This window comes from Palaemon carinicauda, chromosome 33, assembly GCF_036898095.1.
Source record: "Palaemon carinicauda isolate YSFRI2023 chromosome 33, ASM3689809v2, whole genome shotgun sequence".
In the NCBI taxonomy this organism is placed as follows: domain Eukaryota; kingdom Metazoa; phylum Arthropoda; class Malacostraca; order Decapoda; family Palaemonidae; genus Palaemon; species Palaemon carinicauda.
Window position 1 is genome coordinate 63,918,964 of NC_090757.1, and position 18,692 is coordinate 63,937,655.

Sequence of the window (18,692 nt, forward strand, 5' to 3'; positions counted from 1 at the left end):
GAGAGAGAGAGAGAGAGAGAGAGAGAGAGAGAGAGCATGTTAATACTTTGTTTAGTGAGAAACAGAAATAGAGAGAGCACTTTTAGTCACCATCTCTACCTTCTCGCCGATCGTCTGTCTCCTCCTGCGTAGCAATTCCTACAGCTGCGTTGGCCTGTCTCTAAGGTAAAGTGATAATAAAAATCTTTTTTATTTATTATTTCTTTATAATTATTTTTTCTTACATCTTTCTTTCATATTATGCAATTGTGTTATTGTTATGTGTAATTATATGTAGTAATTTATTAAGGAGTTATCATATGTTTTTGGGCTGTGGAATGAATTATACAAATTACAGTGTATTCTTATGGGAATATTTGCTCCAACATACGATTGTTTTAACATACGAAGCACTTCCTGGAACGAATTAAGATCGTATGTAGAGGTTCCATTGTATTTTTATATTATCTAACATAATAGATAGACTGTGCTCTAGATTTGGCATGAATTTAAGTAGACTTCTTGCCAAATCTAGAAATGTCTCCATGTTCTATAGTGCCTACTTTCTGTTGTATTAAGTCTACATAATTCAAAATAATTGTATGCTGCAATAATCCACATGGGTGGTTTACGCTTTCTTTCTCTTATTAAGTTCATTTTTGGGCCCATAGACTCATTTTGATGCCAGTCACTAAGGCAATATATTTCCAGGTCTCTAGGAGCAATACTACATAGTGCTCCGGTAATCTTGCGCTATTATCAATCTTAATTTTTCAGACTTCACAAACTGCTTTGAAAGCCTCCTCGTGATTATCAAAACAGATGCATGCTTCCCATTTTTCATCTTCCTTAAAACTCATACTTAATTCACCTATTTTACCATAAGATTTAATAGACACCCACAATGCTTGATAATAACAGCTTATTGGCAAATTGCATATATGAATGACTTTTAATTTCTGAACATTAGAGTGGTCCTTTTTTGTTCCTAAGTCAGCAACAGAAATTTCCCTAATAGAATTGCCACAGGTCGTCAACAGTGCCCGAGGATGGGGGGGGGGGGGGGGGTTTAGCATATCCAAGGGATAGGGAGTCAGTGTTTGAAGGGTCCATAATCAGGGTGGAATTTTCTTTTTTGGTTGTTGTTGATTGTTTGGTTGGTTTAACTGCTTGAGATTATTAATTAAGTATCATACGTTGGAAAGGAGATTTGCATTCTCCACTATCGGCACAGAGTATACTTTCAAGATGGTCCAATTCATACCCTACCAGAAGGATAGCACCAAAACAGATATAGAGGCACAGGTGTAAGCTAAACCCACCTGTAAGGACTGAGATGAAGAAAATATGGAATAGTCCTCCCCATATCTGTAATCATGGGCTTACGGCCAGAGGCCAAGAGTTCCACCTCAAGGATTGGATCCCCACAAATTCAGATTACCCAACCCTTGAGATTAGTTCCTCCCAAAAGGAAATGATCTGACAATCCAATCTTCTCACAAATAGCTTTGAATGCAAATACCTCCCAACCATGATCCCTCCTCCCATTCATCTAAGCAGGCAGTAATAACGAATGTGGAAATATCCACACCATTTATATAAAAAAATAAATTAATAAAATAAATAAATGAACAAACAAGATGAAAAATACATACATATGCATACAGTACATGTACATAAATATACAATTTAAGAGTAATAATACTCATAGAGTTAGGACAGCAGGACAAAATTAAGTTTATAAAATTAGGAGGTCGAAATAATATTGAGACGAAGAAATGGGTGAGAGAGAGAAAGAGAAATGATATTTTCATAATAAAATAAATTTTTGAATATACTTACCCGCTGGTTATATAAGAATGGCTAGCGTCCCTGACGCCTTGGTAGGAAATTCAAAAATCCTGCGTGGCTATCGCAGATATGCCAGGTGTACACTAGTGCCCTCACAGTACAACAGGTGGAACTATACCCAACCTCTTCAGATTTTCCATGACCCATGGTCTCTAGAGGGGAGGAGGGTGGGTTTTCAACTTATATAACCAGCGGGTAAGTATATTCAAAAATTTATTCTATTATGAAAATATTTTTAAATATAAAACTTAAACGCTGGTTATATAAGAATGGCTGATTGACACCCTTGGTGGTGGGTCAGAGACAACTACATAATTGGAAATTCACTTAAGCGTTACACAAACTACTTAAGAGGTTCTCACCTGATAAGGAAGCTGACAGCAATGCTCTGCCTCATTTGTCTGCTATCCTTAGAAGATCCAGCGGTCCACCCAGGGGGCTGATGATCTCTAGGAGCTGTCAAACGGTTCAATAACCTATAACATGACAGGACCTCAACTAATACCCTTGTTCCGGCCACTCTCTAGGAACAAAACGACCACCTGACTAGGTCAAAGATTGTGGAGGATTGTCGACCAATCTTCACATACAATCATAAAAACATATATAATAGTTCCAAGAGAAGAACAGGGGTACTAGGAATATAGGGAAATGTAGTGGTGAATGTCTCACCTACTACTTCACTCGTTATTAGGAGTGAACCCAAAACGTAGACGTCCTCATAAAGAGACTGAATACGATCTAAGAAAAGCAAGACGAATACAGGAATACCCCTTCACAAGGCTGTATACGCGATGCTTTTCAGAGAACAGATTAGTTTAAAAGTTACAGAAGCTCTTATAGCTCTAACTTCATGAGTCTTTACCCTTTCAACATGTTACGATCTGTTACCCAACAGTATGAAAGAACTCTTGTCATTAAAGTCTATACTAGACGATAGAGCGTTTTAGACATAGATAGCGCAGGCTTCTTGACCGTGCACCAAAGAGTCATGAATAGACTCTTAACCTATTTGGTTCTGTCCCGATAAAACTCCATCGTTTTAACCGGGTAAAATATTCTTCATAGCCCTTCACAAACCAAATCCGAGAGGATAAAGATCCCGAAAGATTTAGGCCATGGATGAGAAGGACGTTTGTTAAAGATCAAGAATCCAGGATGCAAAGCGCCTATGGTTTAACCATTGTGAAGTCCATGTTCTTGCTAAAAGATTGAACTTCACTGGCTCTCAACTATAGTAGACTTATTTAGAAAGTTTCCAAAGTTAGGCCTTAAAATGTAACCAAGTGTAAAGGCTCGGATCTGTCACTACAGCGAAATTCCAGAAACGAATCCTAAATTTAGGCTGGAGCATCTTGCTGACCCTTCTAAATCATCTTAAATGACCTGAGAAGATCTATAAGGTCTATATTTGATAGATGCAATCTCCTGCGTCTGCAGACAACTGTCCGCATACTCCCTTGATGGTCGAGGGGGGGAAAAAATGTGTTTTCCCTCCAAGGTCTGAGAAGAAACAGGCCGCTTGTCTAAGAGTTGCCAAATGAAGAGCCCTTTAGCTCTACACCACTCCATAAAACACCCTAATTGGGCTGTAAAACCTTGAGGCAAAGGTCCCTTGTACAAGCGATAGCCTCAGCTGCCTCCTTCGAACAACCTCTTGATCATAGGGGTTTTCCAAAATACTGGAGGCAGCTAGACCTAAAACTTGATGGTTTAAAAATAAAGCGTTCGAGATCCTGACGCAGGAAAAAACGGACTAATGACATGCTTCCAGCAAACACCCAGCATGTTCCCAGCATGGGACCAGTATGGTTCCAGACTGCTGTATATGCTCATCAAGTCGCGAGAGAGAGAGAGAAGATCTTGACCTCCTCCCCGCATGCATCCATATCAGTCGCAAGAAACCGATACTGAAGCTAGGCCTGCTGAAAAGAAGCATCAACAACATGAACCTCATGCTGTGAAGTTAAGACCTGATAGTGTGTACCAACAAATGTTCAACACACAAAGTCAAAGTTTGACGCAAGAAAGCGTTAGTTGTGAGGCGAGAGCGACGCGAAGACAGCAGTTCGTCCATACTGCTGTGACCCAAAGACTAGACTGTATACGTCTAATATGCGACTAAAATGGCGCATGTGCTTGCATCCCCGTAAGGTGCTAGCATGCTGTATGCGTTCACCTTGTCGAGTGGATACAGCGCTCTGTGTACGTCTCGCCTGCTGTAAATCTACAGCGTGCTGCCCGTAGGCAACAGTATCATGTCCGGTCAGTGGCACACCGGAGCAACTGTTAGTCTATCATGATGTGGAAAAACCTGACTGACCTTATCCAGTATATGTCCCGGCTGGCACATGCGTCTAGGTTGCTTATAATTTCAGGATGCCATGTTTGTCGAGAGATGCTCGCGTGTAGTATGCGTCCACATGAGTGGAGACGTGTATCCCGCAGATCGCGAGGATGGGACAACTAGATGAAAGGATCAACTTTGACTGTCAGCGCCTGAGCCGCTACAAGCGTCTGCTCTACCGCCTCCCGACACAAGAGCCTATCTTTGCGAGGAGATGCTACTGAGCATCGGAGAACTATGCTATATGATACTAAAGGAAAAAACATCCCTTTCATCTATGATAGTCTTCACTCTTTTAGGAGAAAATATTTTTTCCCCCCAAGAATCGTAAACGCTAAAAAGAGATGAAATTGACCTCCTTTAGCTCAGACCAACACTACACTCGCGGGGCAGCTTGTGCGCCACCTCAAGTGTGAGCGAAGGCTAGAAGAGATCATCAACCGCAGCCCCGTGAGCGACCTGGGAGAGTCCCTATGACATTCCCAGCGCGCCTTGTGCGTGACCTGAACATATCCCATGCTATGAGATATCGTTAATAGTAGTCGCCCGACCCCAGAAGAAAGAACTAAACAATTCCTCAAACTGGGGGCGGAGAGGGAGTGTAAACAGAAGCAAACTGAGCACCTCTTCTCTGGAAGAATAATGCGTCTTGGGCGCTTTTGGCGCTGACACGTCACTTTTTTTCAATAGAAAAAACTTCCGGCAACCATCAGTAACTGAGGGATAAGTTACTAGAAAACATACGACTCCTGAAAGGTCTGGGACGTACAGTACTGATTGTTGATGACCTAGTCTAGGTTCTGCAACCTTCTAAGAGGACAAAGTCTATCTTCCCTGACTGTGCTTCAGATTCCAGAGGAAGAGCCAGGATTATATACGACTCTTCTGACTTCCGCTCCTCTCGTGGAAGAAAAAACACACCCGATTGCTTCTCATTTAAGAATCGCAACGCACCTGCTGGGAGAGCAAGTTCTGTCCGCGTGCCTACATGATGATTAACTTCCTAGTCTAGTAGACAGGAAGAACGTCAAACGTCATCCGATTGAAGCTGCGCTCTGATCAAATAGACGACGTACGGACCAAGGGTCCGCTCCGTTCTTTTACCAGGGCTGCAGAAGCTGTTTAGCCTGGCTCCCCCCGCTGCTTGAAGGGGAGAGCAGTCAGACACTGCCTCGACTGGGCTTGGCTCCTCTTTTCCTTTGCTTTCTTGCCTCTGGTTTGAAAAAAATTCTCCCTACAAGTTTACCTTGAAAAGGCTGGGCAGAATGAGAATATAATGTCCCCTCCTTAGTTCTACGAGAAGAGAAGGGCGTAGGTAAAACCTTACTGACTGTTTTAGTAACCAAATCTTGAGTAGCCTTCTGAGCCCAATTTGCAGACACTTCCTTAACTAAATCCTGCGGAAAAAGAGCCGAAGATATGGGTGCAAAAGCAACTCCGATTTCTAACATGGAGTGATACCCGCAGAAAAGAAGGAACCCAAAGTAGCTCTTTTCTTTATAACTCATGCAGTAAGTAAAGCAGCCAGTTCGTTAGAACCATCCCTGACTGCCCTGTCCGTACAAGACATAAGTTGGACAAGACTACTTGTGTCCGTGTCCTTTATCTTGGTTACTCTTCTGCTTAAGACTCCCAGTGACCCCTCAAGTAAATTAAATACCTCAACTCTCTGAACTATCCTTTCAAGAGCTGGTCAAACTCCGACATTGACCACTACAGTCTATTCTTTCTCATGGCCAGGAGACGGGAAGAATCTACCAGGCTTGAGAAGTCTCCCTGCACAGACGCCGGAACTCCCAAACCCAAGACTTCCCCCGTCTCATACCAAACGTTAGACTTAGAAGCTAACTAGGCATGTCCTGCCCAGAGCTTCCCTTAAATCCATACATGCTCTTATTAACTTCAATACTCTCTTAGAGCGGGAAAGCACCTTTTTCGTATAGAAGGAAGTCTCCACTGCCTTGCCTAAGGTAAACACATAAGGGGGAGATCGCGGAGTAACTGGTGTAAGATAGTCTGGAAAAAATTCCGAGAAGACGAGCTTCTTCTTTTTTTTTTTTTTTTTTTTTTTTAAGTCCACCGAATGTTAAGGTGGTTTCTCTTCTTTTCTCTCAGAGATATCCTCCAATTGATCCTCGTGAGAGAGAACCTCCTCCGGGTCTACTTCTAACAAGTCAGAGATTAGAGCTAAGCAGGCGCACCAGTGGTAACATGGGCGCGCTTGCGTTGATCCATATCCACATCCAATTGACAGCCACTTGCCTTGGTTTGCTGTCACGATTGATTTTATAATAGATTAAATCTAGCTGGCGCTGGCGCTTCGCCTCGTCCTGGCGCGCAGCGCTCATGTGATATTAGCGCTATCGCCGCTGCTCGCGCTGGCGCTCTGCCCACTCATGACTTGACTGGCGTGGGTCGTAGCGCTGGCGCCGACATTCAGCGCCTTCATCAATTAACTTCTGAGCCTTGTTACGTTTCCGCTCAGGCTCCGCTTGCGCCTTGCGCCTGCCATTTGGCGAACGTCGTCAAGCTTAAACTAACGATCGGCTGTCTACTTCTTTTAATAGCTGTTGTGGAACAGAGCTCTGCCGAGACAAATCTACATCGACCTGCCGCTGAACAGTGAAACTGGGAGACCGCCTGTGCGATATCACGTCGGTCCCAGCGACGACAGGACGCCTGTGCGACAACGGGTCTACCACCGAAGACTAACGCCCAGGATCACCGTCAACAGCCGGAAGATAAGACTGCATCATCAACGAGAGCTATTGTTTGAAACGTAAATACGCAGAACGAATCTAATATTGTTCTCAGCTCAGCGCCTGAAAAGCGCGTATAATATTAGACAACATTAATACCTCACTCTATCTACTCTGACAACCAGAGAGGCTCTCTAGCGAGACTCTCTTCAAGTCCTCTAGCAAATGGTGAAGAGGAAGAGTCTAGGGGGCTCGTCTAGGACTTCATATTATTTCCACTGCTAGACACTGCTAGAGCTTGGAGGACGAGCCTGATCGGAATGATGCAGAGAATTCAGAGCTGAGAAGCAACCTTACGCCAGGCACTCTTCAGCCCTTGAGACCAGAGCAAAGCTGTACTGGACTTTGGGGGTTTTTGAGTCAACTGGACTTTGGGGGTTTTGAGTGCCTAAAACACAATCCAGGACTGTGACTTTGCCCTTTTGAGGAGCCCTCTCCAGGTCTGACAACCCATTGAGGGCCCTCACTGCAGCCAGAACCTGCCAAAAGGCATGCTCCGACTCTATCTGGCCACCTTCCAATGCGGGACTGGCAGTGAGATCTTCGTCATCCACCGGCGAGATATCGTCTCGGGGTGGGTCGTGGTCGATATCAAGAGGGCTGACTGATGGCTCGCCCTTTCAGCTTCGCCTAAAGTAATGCACCTATAAATAGTGTTGGTTTGTATTCCAGTTATGGAAAAAAGTTGTATTACAAACCATTATTATTTTACTGAATTGATGAAGAAAACCATTCGGAAGCCCAACCTAACCCACGTAAAGTGAGCGGCGTTGTCAGTGAAGAATAGCAAAATCGAAGTCGAGCTTTGTGAAGACCGCAAGCAAATTCCCTCCAAGAACACATATAGGGCAGGGCGACGATAACAGCCAACCAGAGGAGTATCAAAACGGATGATGACTCCCCTGCAGCAGCAGCCGAGTTACTGTATTCAGATGACCATTGTTCAAGGGAGGAAGGTCATAGGGGAAGGTTCTCCACCCTTCTTCACTGTAAAGAAAGCTTAAAATATATATAAAATCAATGAATGTTTTCACATTCGCTTGTATCTCGGATCAATTTTTCCCATATAAAATAACTAAAAAAAATTAATCCGTTCCCACCCTCTGAAAAAACAACTAAAAACAGTACAGTATATTACAGTGGAAAAACATGTTTTGAATAGTTCTAATTCACATTCTACGCTCACAATATAACAAATACCTATGTACTGGTTATGATCTGCAATAAAATATAACATTATTATGGAGTTCTTACTCTAGAGACAGACGGTAGCGATTAACGGCGGTGTGTGCAGAGGAGGAAAGAGAGAGAACGGGGAGGAGAGAGACTCGACAGCAACACGTCCAGTATGCTACACCTTTTTAACTATATGTAACATAAACTTTAAATTTATCTTAAATGAAATTAGCTTACTGTACACACTCTTAAAAATAAATCTTAATCTTACGTTACACTAAACTTAATTATAATTTTGCTTTCATTTTCATTTTTTTACTTTTCTTCTTCCGGCTTGGCTCTTTATGCCTCGCTTTCACCTTTACTTTTTGCTGGCCTTTTTAAAAGGAACCTATCTAGGGATGTTTGCTTTTGTCTCCCCCTTCAAAATGTTATGAAAATGCGACGGGAAAGACCAAGCGATGCCGTCCTCGTGGACAGTCTCTCGCACACTCGGCCACCTAGCGGCCGCATAGGGATCCGTCTCGTATCCTCGTATCTCGGGGCAAAAATTTGCTCAAAACTATCTTCGTATCTCAAATTTCTTATATGTTGGGACACTCGTAAGCCGAGGTATTACTGTAAGGTCGGTATTACTGTATTAAAAATTAACGCAAAAAACTTGTAAAAAATGTAAACACTACGGCCGATGCTTGGAGATAACTTTACGCGACTCAGATGCGACGGGAAAGACCAAGCGATGCCGTCCTCGTGGACAGTCTCTCACACACTCGGCCACCTAGCGGCCGCATAGGGATCCGTCTCGTATCCTCGTATCTCGGGGCAAAAATTTGCTCAAAACTCTCTTCGTATCTCAAATTTCTTATATGTTGGGACACTCGTAAGCCGAGGTATTACTGTAAGGTCGGTCAGTTGGAGAGGGGAAAGAGACGTCTCTCTTAACGACCCAAAGGTAAAGTGAAGTACAATCACAGGTGTGTGAGTGAGAAGGTTAGCTACTACCCTCCCAACCCCCACTGCCTACCCCAGCTACCTAGCGGCATGGGGGGGTTAACCTTTGCTAAGAGTCTAATGGCTCGTCTTTCAGCTTTGCCAAAAATAATACTCCTATAAATAGCATAGGTTTGTATTCGTTACGGAACAAACAGTCTTTGGAGCGAGGTCCTTATATGCTTTTTGTAGTGGTTCATAGGGAACGTTATTGGTGAAGTCACAACAGAAGTCAAATTCATTGTCATCAGTGCATATGGTCTGTGGTCCAGATACTAAATAAAAGGATGAGGGGGTCCACAACGGGCATTTCTTCCGGTGGCGCGGCAGATGTAGAACATCCCAGCTTGTTACCCTGTGCTTGTAGCAATATCCCTCCATGGCTAAGGAAGGTAAGTGTGTTTTTAAAACCATTTCTTTATTGTCCTGATCAATTTCCAGCAGCTTACTTAGAGAAGTTTGATAAGTTACTACCACTGCTTTTTCATAGCTTACCGGCAAGCAATATCACTATCATTGTCACGCTTCTTCTTCAAGATGGAGAATGGTCTGAAGTTAAGATTACAGTACTTTTAGAAGGAAAAGTGCTGATAGATTTCCTATGTTTTGAGGACAATCTTGACCGTGAACAATCATGTTTTGGATCATCCTTCCTACTCTTCTTGTATTCCAACCACTGCACTGACGACCAGTTTCTACTCGTTGCAGGGGAAAGACCATGTCCTGTGCAAATGATGCACAAAGGATCAGGATTCATATGAATCTGCCCCACTTCCATCCAGCAACTACAGGGCAGTAAGCCATGTACACTTGTGGTTTCTCCATTGCAAAAACAGACATATACTTTCACTGTAAAAAAAGAACACTGAGACTATGTCTATACACCTTGGCGGTTCAAGTCAAAAGTGGCATCTCAGTGTGCTGGCAAAGAGGCACGTGGAGCTTCCTCAGCCCCCCCCCCCCCCCCCAAAAAAAAAAAAAAACCACCGACATACCTAGTTGAAACTCTAACAGCCTAATTTCAGCCAAGTAGCAATCATACTCCTATTAAAGAATGAGGGTTTGCATTTGTATAGGAACAAATATACTTAAAAACAGAGCTATAAATGCCAGTTGAAAACAATTGTAAATATATAAATTAACCATAAACATTTGTTAAACTATTCTATATAGCTCACTCTCACCAATAGAGCAATGAACATTCAAATATCAAAAGAGAAGGGGTAGTGTGTATTCACTTACCTGGAAAGACTGTACAGTTACGTCCAATCTTTTGATCATCATCTCCCTCCTCATGGTGTATTCTTTGTGCAATTCTTGCTGCATTTGATCTAACAGAGTCCACTGCTTGTCTGACAGAACACCATTAAATAAGGGTTTGCCAATCAATGATGGATGGGCCTTACCCTTCACATCATTCACCTGGAAAAAATATTAATTCCACTAATAAATTCACAACATAAAATAACAGAAGAGCAGTTGAATAATTTTTCCCAGTATTAATCAACTTTATCAATGAGGACCTATTGCAGAACTCATTTGCATTTACTGATTTGCTGTACGTATACTATATTTCATAACTAATTCCTCATTATCAATCTCAAATTGGTTAGGGTCCTAAATTACATTACATCAAATTGAAAAGGGGCAGGTTTCACACAAATCTGAAAAAGATCAGTTTGTGTTCAACAAGGAACATTGCAGTCCATACCATATGTTACGGTAATACACATATGGTAACTATAAAGGCATTCTAAAATACAGCTCAAACAAAATACATATTTGCATATTCTAAAACTGACTAAATGACATTAATTAATATGTGCTGACATTTCTTTAAAACTACATATGGGCCTTGTAACAGTAAATTTGTTCTTGAAGAATATTCAGTAAAGAAGGCATTAAATTTAAATCTTATCAAATAAAGTTGAAAGGAAAAATCAAAGTATAGAGAATGTGTTGGGTGTTGAGGGTCTTGTTGAAGTTGCAAATAAAAATGGGGCACACACTGAGATTTTGTTCAACAATCAATCTTGTTATTGGAGGTATTCTTTTCCAGTACAAAGACATTCACAAATATACATCGACTTTACCATGTGGCAATTAAAAAAATCAGATAGATCACATATCCATCAATAAAGAAGAAGGAAGACTCTGAGAAATGCAAGAAGCTATAGAAGTGCAGATATTGGTAGTGATCACCAGCTCCTCATTGCCACACTGAAATTAAAACTGAGAGCACCCAAAAATGCAGATAGAACACCTAGGTTTGATAAAACTAAGCATCTAGAAGATGAGCACAGAGAAACCTTTGCAATTGAATGTAGAAAATTATTTTCAATCTTAACCCTGGAAAGGTATGATGGGTCGTTTGCGACCCCTACAGCATTTTCAAAACCTGTTTTTTCCCCATAAATCATCAGCTGTCTCGAATATGGAAGTGATCGACCTGCAAGGGGTGACTAGTCTACATGCCATTGTCTGCTTTAGGACTGATTTTCGTCTAACTTCCCTCCTTCCCCGTTTTCTTACCCCCCCAGAGGTCGACCCCGATCCTACATACCTTTATAGGGGTAAGTGATCAAACAGCAAAGTTATTACATAATTATAAATTGTCAAACAGTGTTAATACTTGTTTGGTTCTTTATAGTTGGAAAGTGTGGGTGGATGGTGTGTCTACCACTTGCATGACATTGGTTTTGGCTTAGATGCCATATATTGCCATGAGGTCCATTTTCCCTCAAATGCTAATTTCTGATTTTTTTAGGTTTTTTGCAAATTTGATTTTTTTTCTATTTATTTTGAATTTATCTTCAATAATGGCCAGCAGACAGTATTCCCTCGGCATGGATGTCATCAACACACTTCTAATGGAGTTAAAAAGAGATGTTGATGATAATATGGAGCTTGCAACCCCATTCTTCATTTCAAGTGGTAGATTGGGCTGTAAGAGTTGTTGCGGTCTGCGGCCATTTTGTTGACATACCCGAAAGGTAAGTTGGCATATCTCTATATATTCTTGTTCTGTATAGAATTCGTGATATTTTGGTATAATTTAATGCATGAATATCATATTTTATAGGAGATACAATGATTTTCATAAGAAATTTACATTGTGAACTAGGCCGTCAAAAAATGACCTTTAGATTTCGCCCCTGTTATAACAGTAAATTACATCTTAGTGCGCATTTTATTATGTATTTCTGTTTTAGGATAATATGAGTTTATTCTATAAAAAAATTAGCCTCTTCCTATTTCATTTGGGTACCCAAAAAAATTCATGAAATTTGGACAAATTTTTTTGGCCAAAAAAATTTACCCTTTTTTTCTCATTTCAGATCTTGACTTCTATGGGTCCAACTCATTTCCAGCAATTACACGCTGTTGCTTTGCCATCTAAGAAGGTGTCCCTAAAGGGATTTATGTGTATATGTATATTTCTATTTTTTGTGAATATTTACGTCGTCTTTTTTTTGTATACTTAAATTTTTTATATATTTCCAATAAATAGTTATTTTGTAGATGGGTATCATTTATATTTTCAGTAATTTTTAGCATTCTTTGAAGTATTTTTAGCAAGTCAAACAATACAGATTGATGCATAACTAGATTTTTCCTGAATTTTTTTCGGAGTCGGGGTCGTTCACGACCGAGTATACCCTTAAAGGGGTGTCCGAGTAGCATACCTATCCAGGGTTAAAGACTTTAAGAGACAAAGAGCAGACAATTAATGATGAATGGTATGATATTAAGGGGACCGACCAGTATCCCAATATATGGGGGTATAGAAAGAAAAACACAAAATTCTGAAAAAATTCACTAAGCTTCGTAAGACAAAGGAGAATGCTTATACAAAATATTTTGTCAAAATTTCCCTTACTTTCATAGTCACAGGGTAATTATAAAAGTAATTAATTAAACCAAAAATATTGTTCCCTACAAGAAAAGGCAGTACTTCTTCTGTTATCATAAAGGTGGACCATTGTTGGTGTTTATAATAATAGGTGCATGATAACTAGTATGGCAATCATCTAATGTACTCCAATTGAAATCAAGAGGGCCGTTAGAGCTTGCAATTGAAAGGTCAATGCATGCATGAACATGGAAGTGTGTAGTCTCTCCTGTATTAAGGAGTCCAACATCCTCGTTTTCTACAATTGATGATATAATATTGCTCCTGGTGTTTGCTAAACCATCACCCCACAAAGGATGTCGACCATTCAAATCTCCAAGTAAAAGAAAAGGTTGAGGGAGCTGTTGAATTACCTCTACTAAATTATCATACGATATGGTATCATTTGGAGGCAAGTACAGAGAGCAGATTGTTTATTTTCTCCTTATATCAATCTGTACAACCACTGCCTGCAGAGGTGTACGAATAGATAAGGGTACTTGGGGAACATCTTGATGAATGTATACGAGGCTTCCGCCATGGCTCCCTACTCAGTAATCATATGGTGTTCTATAGCTAATATATTTGCAAGGACAAGGAGTATTAGCATCAAGCTTGCTCTCTTGTAGACATACAATTATGGGGGAATGCTCGTGAATTATTTGGCCCTTAAACCCTGACAATTCCATTGCAAAATGGAGGAAAAAACTATGTATTATTTTCTGGAAGGCATCTTGGATGAGGTCTTCCCACCGACAGTTTTTGATCTGACAATATTTTCTGTAGGCTTCTCAAGTGTTAGGTTATATATTAGCCTTTTCAGTGTTCTTTTTACCTAATTCTTTTGGGGGATGGTGGACCTCAACTTGAATTTTTGATTGATTCAAGTAGCTTTCCTGTTGACCTGAAATATCAACAGGCAGAACATCATATCTATTGGATGTCACAAGTTTGGTGTTTTCAATGGATGGGGGTGAGAGATGGAGGTCTCTTTCTTTTCCTATTGACAGGTGGTGATTTATCAGGTTTTGGTGCTTTCCCCACTACAGGTGCACCTGATGGTACCTACTTTCTTTTGAGGAAATTTACATATTTTAAAATAATTTCCTGTAATTCCTTTTGACTGAGCAATAAGCCACTTATTAATAAAAAAAAAAAAAAAAAAAAGAGAACAATTCCTTACCTTATTCCTATGGTTGGCTTGCACACTGGAAGGGATGTTGCAAAGGATGGAGAGACAGGTTTATTGTGGAAAAGAAGTTGCACAAGATGCTGGAGAAACTGGGGCAGGTGAGTTAATAAGGTCTAATTTCACTTCCATGCTGATGGCCTTTCTTTTCTTTGATGCACTACCATCAGAAGAATCTGCCTTACGCTTTGGAGCCATAATGAAGGGCAAAAACTTAAAAAAAACGATCAAACACATGAGAGAGAACCGGCGTATACAACCAAAATGGCATATAACTGAAACTGAATGACGCGACTGACGCCGTCTTCCTCGCCCACAACCACAACAAAAAGTATTCATCTGCTGCCCGCTAGAAACTAGTTCGCAATTGTTTACGACGCTAACAAAGTAAGACGGAACGACGCTTATTACTATTTTTTATATTTCTATGGGGCTCATTCATAACCTCGAAACAGCGTAAGTCGGGACCGTCATAACCCGAGGACTCCCTGTATCTAGATCCTTAACACGAGGATTCCCTGTATCTAGATCCTTAACCCGAGGACTCCCTGTATCTAGAACCTTAGGTACCCCATTGCAAAGAGCACCCTTGATGTTCAAATTATTGATTTTAATATTCATACTATTATTGATTGCATTGAATGCTTCAGCATGATTATCAAATGATTTTCATGAATCCCATTTGTCACCTTCAAGCCTCATTCTAATTTCTTTAAGATTATCATAACATTGAAATGTTGTATACAAGACATTGTAATTAGTCTGTTGGAATTTGGGTGACATGAAGGATTTGCAGTTTCTTTATGTTACCCAAATTACTTCGTTTTTGAGCATCAGTAGAATGGTCCTTACGAGTTCCCAGGTCGTCAACAGAGGGGTTACATTTTAAAGAAGAAGCAAGCAGGGTTATCCACCTCTTATCGGAGGATGTTAATCCTCCTATCCCATGTGGCCCGACACGAGAAGAGGCTTCAGCGGGGACCAGTCCTCTATTAGAGAGGAGCTGCCTCTCTTTAGGTGAGCGTATACTAGTCAGTGGGAGTAGTTGGTCCCTCCCACCGACGACTCCAATGCCTGGCGTCACTCATTACCCGCAAATATGGGCGACTTAAAACCGTATCACTGGAGCCTGACTCTTAACAGAATAAGTTTGCACCCAATGGGGTCTGCCAGAGGGTGATGGTGTCTAAATTTGTACAGGTTGAAATGGTATGCCATTAATCCCACCCTGTGGCAAATCCAAAGAAGCAGCCAAAACCAAAGTCATCAACAAGTTTATGCCCAGGAGGAAGAGATGGAAGAATAAAAATAATCAAAAGAAAGAGAAAGTGCTGACTAATTTAGTTGGATCCACTATTGGGCACCAAGGTACAGTGAAAAAGCAGTTTCCACTGATCATTAGAGCCCAGCTGCTAATCCTTAAGCCCCCATCCTAGTCAAGACTTTAGCATCTGAGGGTCATCTCTCGGAAGAGCGTAAACAAGAAGGAGCTTTTGAAAGAGATTTGAGGGTGCGAGAAAAACAATAACACACTTTCCTTATCCCCGAGGAAGAAAGATTGCACTTCACCTTTTTCCTGAGCCATCCAAATTTCTTCCACTCCCTACACTCTGTTCAGGACGAACCCTGCTCGCAGTGATGCTCTCTGGACGAAGGACACAGAGTGAAGGTCGGTCTCCAACAAAGTCATGAAAGTACAGCACGCGGCACCCTCGTACCCTGGACAGGTTCGCACGAAGGCGATCGTAGGGAGAACATGCACACCTGAAAAAAAGAAAGCAAACTCAATAAGTCCAAAGACAGTCAAGAAGAGATAGGATACGTCCAATCTCTACCGAGCCATAAGGAAAAAGTGACGTTTCTCACTGTTGAGAGAGTATATATAGACCTGGCTGGGTAACCCCCAGCCAACCTCAGCCTACCCGCTCATGCGGTTAGGCAGGGTTGCCACCTCGCAATTTAAGTCTAATGGCTACTTTCCAGCCCTGCCGGGACATAATCTAAATAAATGAAGGAAGGTGTGTTAGTATGGGAACACTAAACAGTTCATAAAATATATGCAATAATACATTGTACAAATACAACCTAAACAATAAAAATCATAAAAATAAAAAATCTTGAAAGTTTGTATTTTTTCAATGCATTTTTCCAAGTCAAGCAAGCAAACGGCAAGCACGCGAACGATGATCTACCGTCGTGAGAGACAACGAACGACTAGCTGTCAAACAATAAAACAGGAAACGGTGCTATTGATAAGCAACCGGAGATAGTCTAGCCATTGAAAAACGGCAATTAGGAGCTGACGAATCGAAGACCTGATAAATCCGAGATCTACCGAATTGGAGCACTGGCGACCCACAAGCAGGGGGTCGGCAATCAGCATGGCTATCAGCAAGCTCTGAAATGATACTATGTGAGCTGGTGATCTGAGATCGAACCTTGAAAATCGGGGATCGGTGATCAGTGATCTTCCATTGGTTGACTATCAGCAATTGTTCGCAATCGGCAACTAGTGAGCTAAGGATCGGTGATCTGGTATTAAATGATGAACACAATTATGATCAGTGACTTGACAATCATTGAACTGGAATTGGCAATCAGTATGGTGATGATCGAGTTTTGCTCATGATTGTGATCATGAGCGTCTCCCACGAAAGTGTGAGCGTCTCGCTCGTGAGCATGAACATCTCGCAGGATGTAGTGGTTTGCGGACTGTGGCCAGATGTACCACGCAGACTGCCCATTGTTTGAATGCAGACCACACTCCAACGTTCACTACACAAGAAGATAAAACAGTGGAATACCCAAAAATCTGGGCAAAAATTAACCACCAAGGATAAACTGGGCACTGGGCACCACCCCATAATTTTATACTGGGCAAGAGGACTTGGCTAGAACTGTAGTTGCTTAATATTATTCAAGAGATATGCCCACTCACTTATTACTGGCATGTATGAAGTCTTACATAAATAGCGGCAGTATGCTTTCAAGGTAGGAGGTTTCTTTACTATATTTCAATTTATTTGAACATGATTGTCCGGCTTGTGCTAATTATCGTGAGCGTCAAGCTCGTGCTTGTGATCGTTGAGCGTCTGTATCATGATCGTGAGCTCATAGCTCTTGATCGTGAGCTTATAGCTCGTGAGGATCTAGCTCACAATTATGAGTATCCTGCTCGGGATCATGAGCGAGTGTTTATCTAGTGATCATAAGCTTATAGCTCGTGATCGTGAGCCTATAGCTCTTGATCGTGAACGTTTAGTTCTTGATTGCGAGCGTCTAGACCAAGAGCATCTAGCCCAGGATCGCAGGCTTATAGATTGTAAGCGTTTAGCTCCCAATTAGGAGCATCTCATTCGTGATCACAATAGTGTAACTCATAATGAGCGAGACGCTCATTATGAGCGTCTCGCTCATGACCATGAGCTGAGCGTGTAATTCACAATTGTGAGCGAGAGCATACAGTTCTGACCGTGAGCATGTAGTTCACAATCATGAGCATCTCGCTCGTGATCATGAGTGTTTAGCTCATGAACGTGAGCGTCCTCTAGGGTTGTGTAGAGACCCTCCCTCGGAAGGCTTAGTTCTCACACCTAAAGGCGAACCTACGAGAAGCACTCTATTTCCCTTCCATGAGCTTTATCTCAAATTGAAGTTTAACACAAGTGTTGCTTGAGAAAAAGCCAAGGCTTGTTTCTGACTTTTCTCCAAAGGAATTTCTCGAACAAAGGACGGGAATCCTGCCGGAGTAATCCCCCAAACGGGAAACCGAACAGGTGTTCGTCTTCAAGTTGAAGAGCATTGAGATCGTGTAGACCTATGATCTTGTAATTGTGAGTGCTTATCTTGTGACTGTGTTCGTCTTCAAGAAGCGTCGAGATCGTGATAACCTTCAATCTCGTGATCTAGAACGTCTTCCAGAAGAGCGTTGAGATCGTGAGTAACCTTTGATCTGTGGCAATCATTGTATTGTCCCGAACGACATCCTGACCAACCAGGAAAAGGAGGTGATGAGTCTTGCCCCTGCAATCGTTGAACAGAATAAATGCTGATCTCATCATTAGATTGTTGCGAACGACATCCTGACCAACCAGGAAGACGAGGTGATGAGTCTCGCCCCTGCGATCGTCAAGGAGAAAATAATCAGTCGTTCTGGTGATTGGCGAGAAGGCCATGGGTTGATGATCCTCCATAATCGCAGAATCCATAACAGGCAAAAGTTGCATACACGGGCTGAAACATTGCCTGTAGGGAGAAAATTAAAAATTGTGGATCGTTAGGAGACAAGATCGGTAGGTGGTAAGATGACTCGTCATCAACAGGAGTCTTGGGAAGGGCGAACAATAGGCGACCTTGTGAACAGCTGAAGCTGACTTCGCATCCCGATGTCATTTATAAGCACTGAAGAAGAAACACAGAGAAATGACAAACTTATAACAGAGTTTGTATTTTTCCTAACACACAAACCCGAATTCTTTACTATAGGAGATATTCTAGCACGAGCTGGAA

At 41.6% G+C, this 18,692-nt stretch overlaps 1 protein-coding gene across 2 annotated transcripts in view; it reads right to left on the reverse strand.

Annotated features, from left to right (window-relative positions):
* LOC137625973 (protein FAM98A) overlaps positions 1-18,692 on the reverse strand; it is a 182,805-nt gene that overhangs the window by 72,284 nt on the left and 91,829 nt on the right. For both annotated transcript variants that reach the window (XM_068357046.1, XM_068357045.1), the window contains exon 5: positions 10,345-10,524. In XM_068357046.1, coding sequence (XP_068213147.1) covers positions 10,345-10,524 — 180 coding nt within the window. The remainder of the gene's footprint in view (positions 1-10,344; positions 10,525-18,692) is intronic.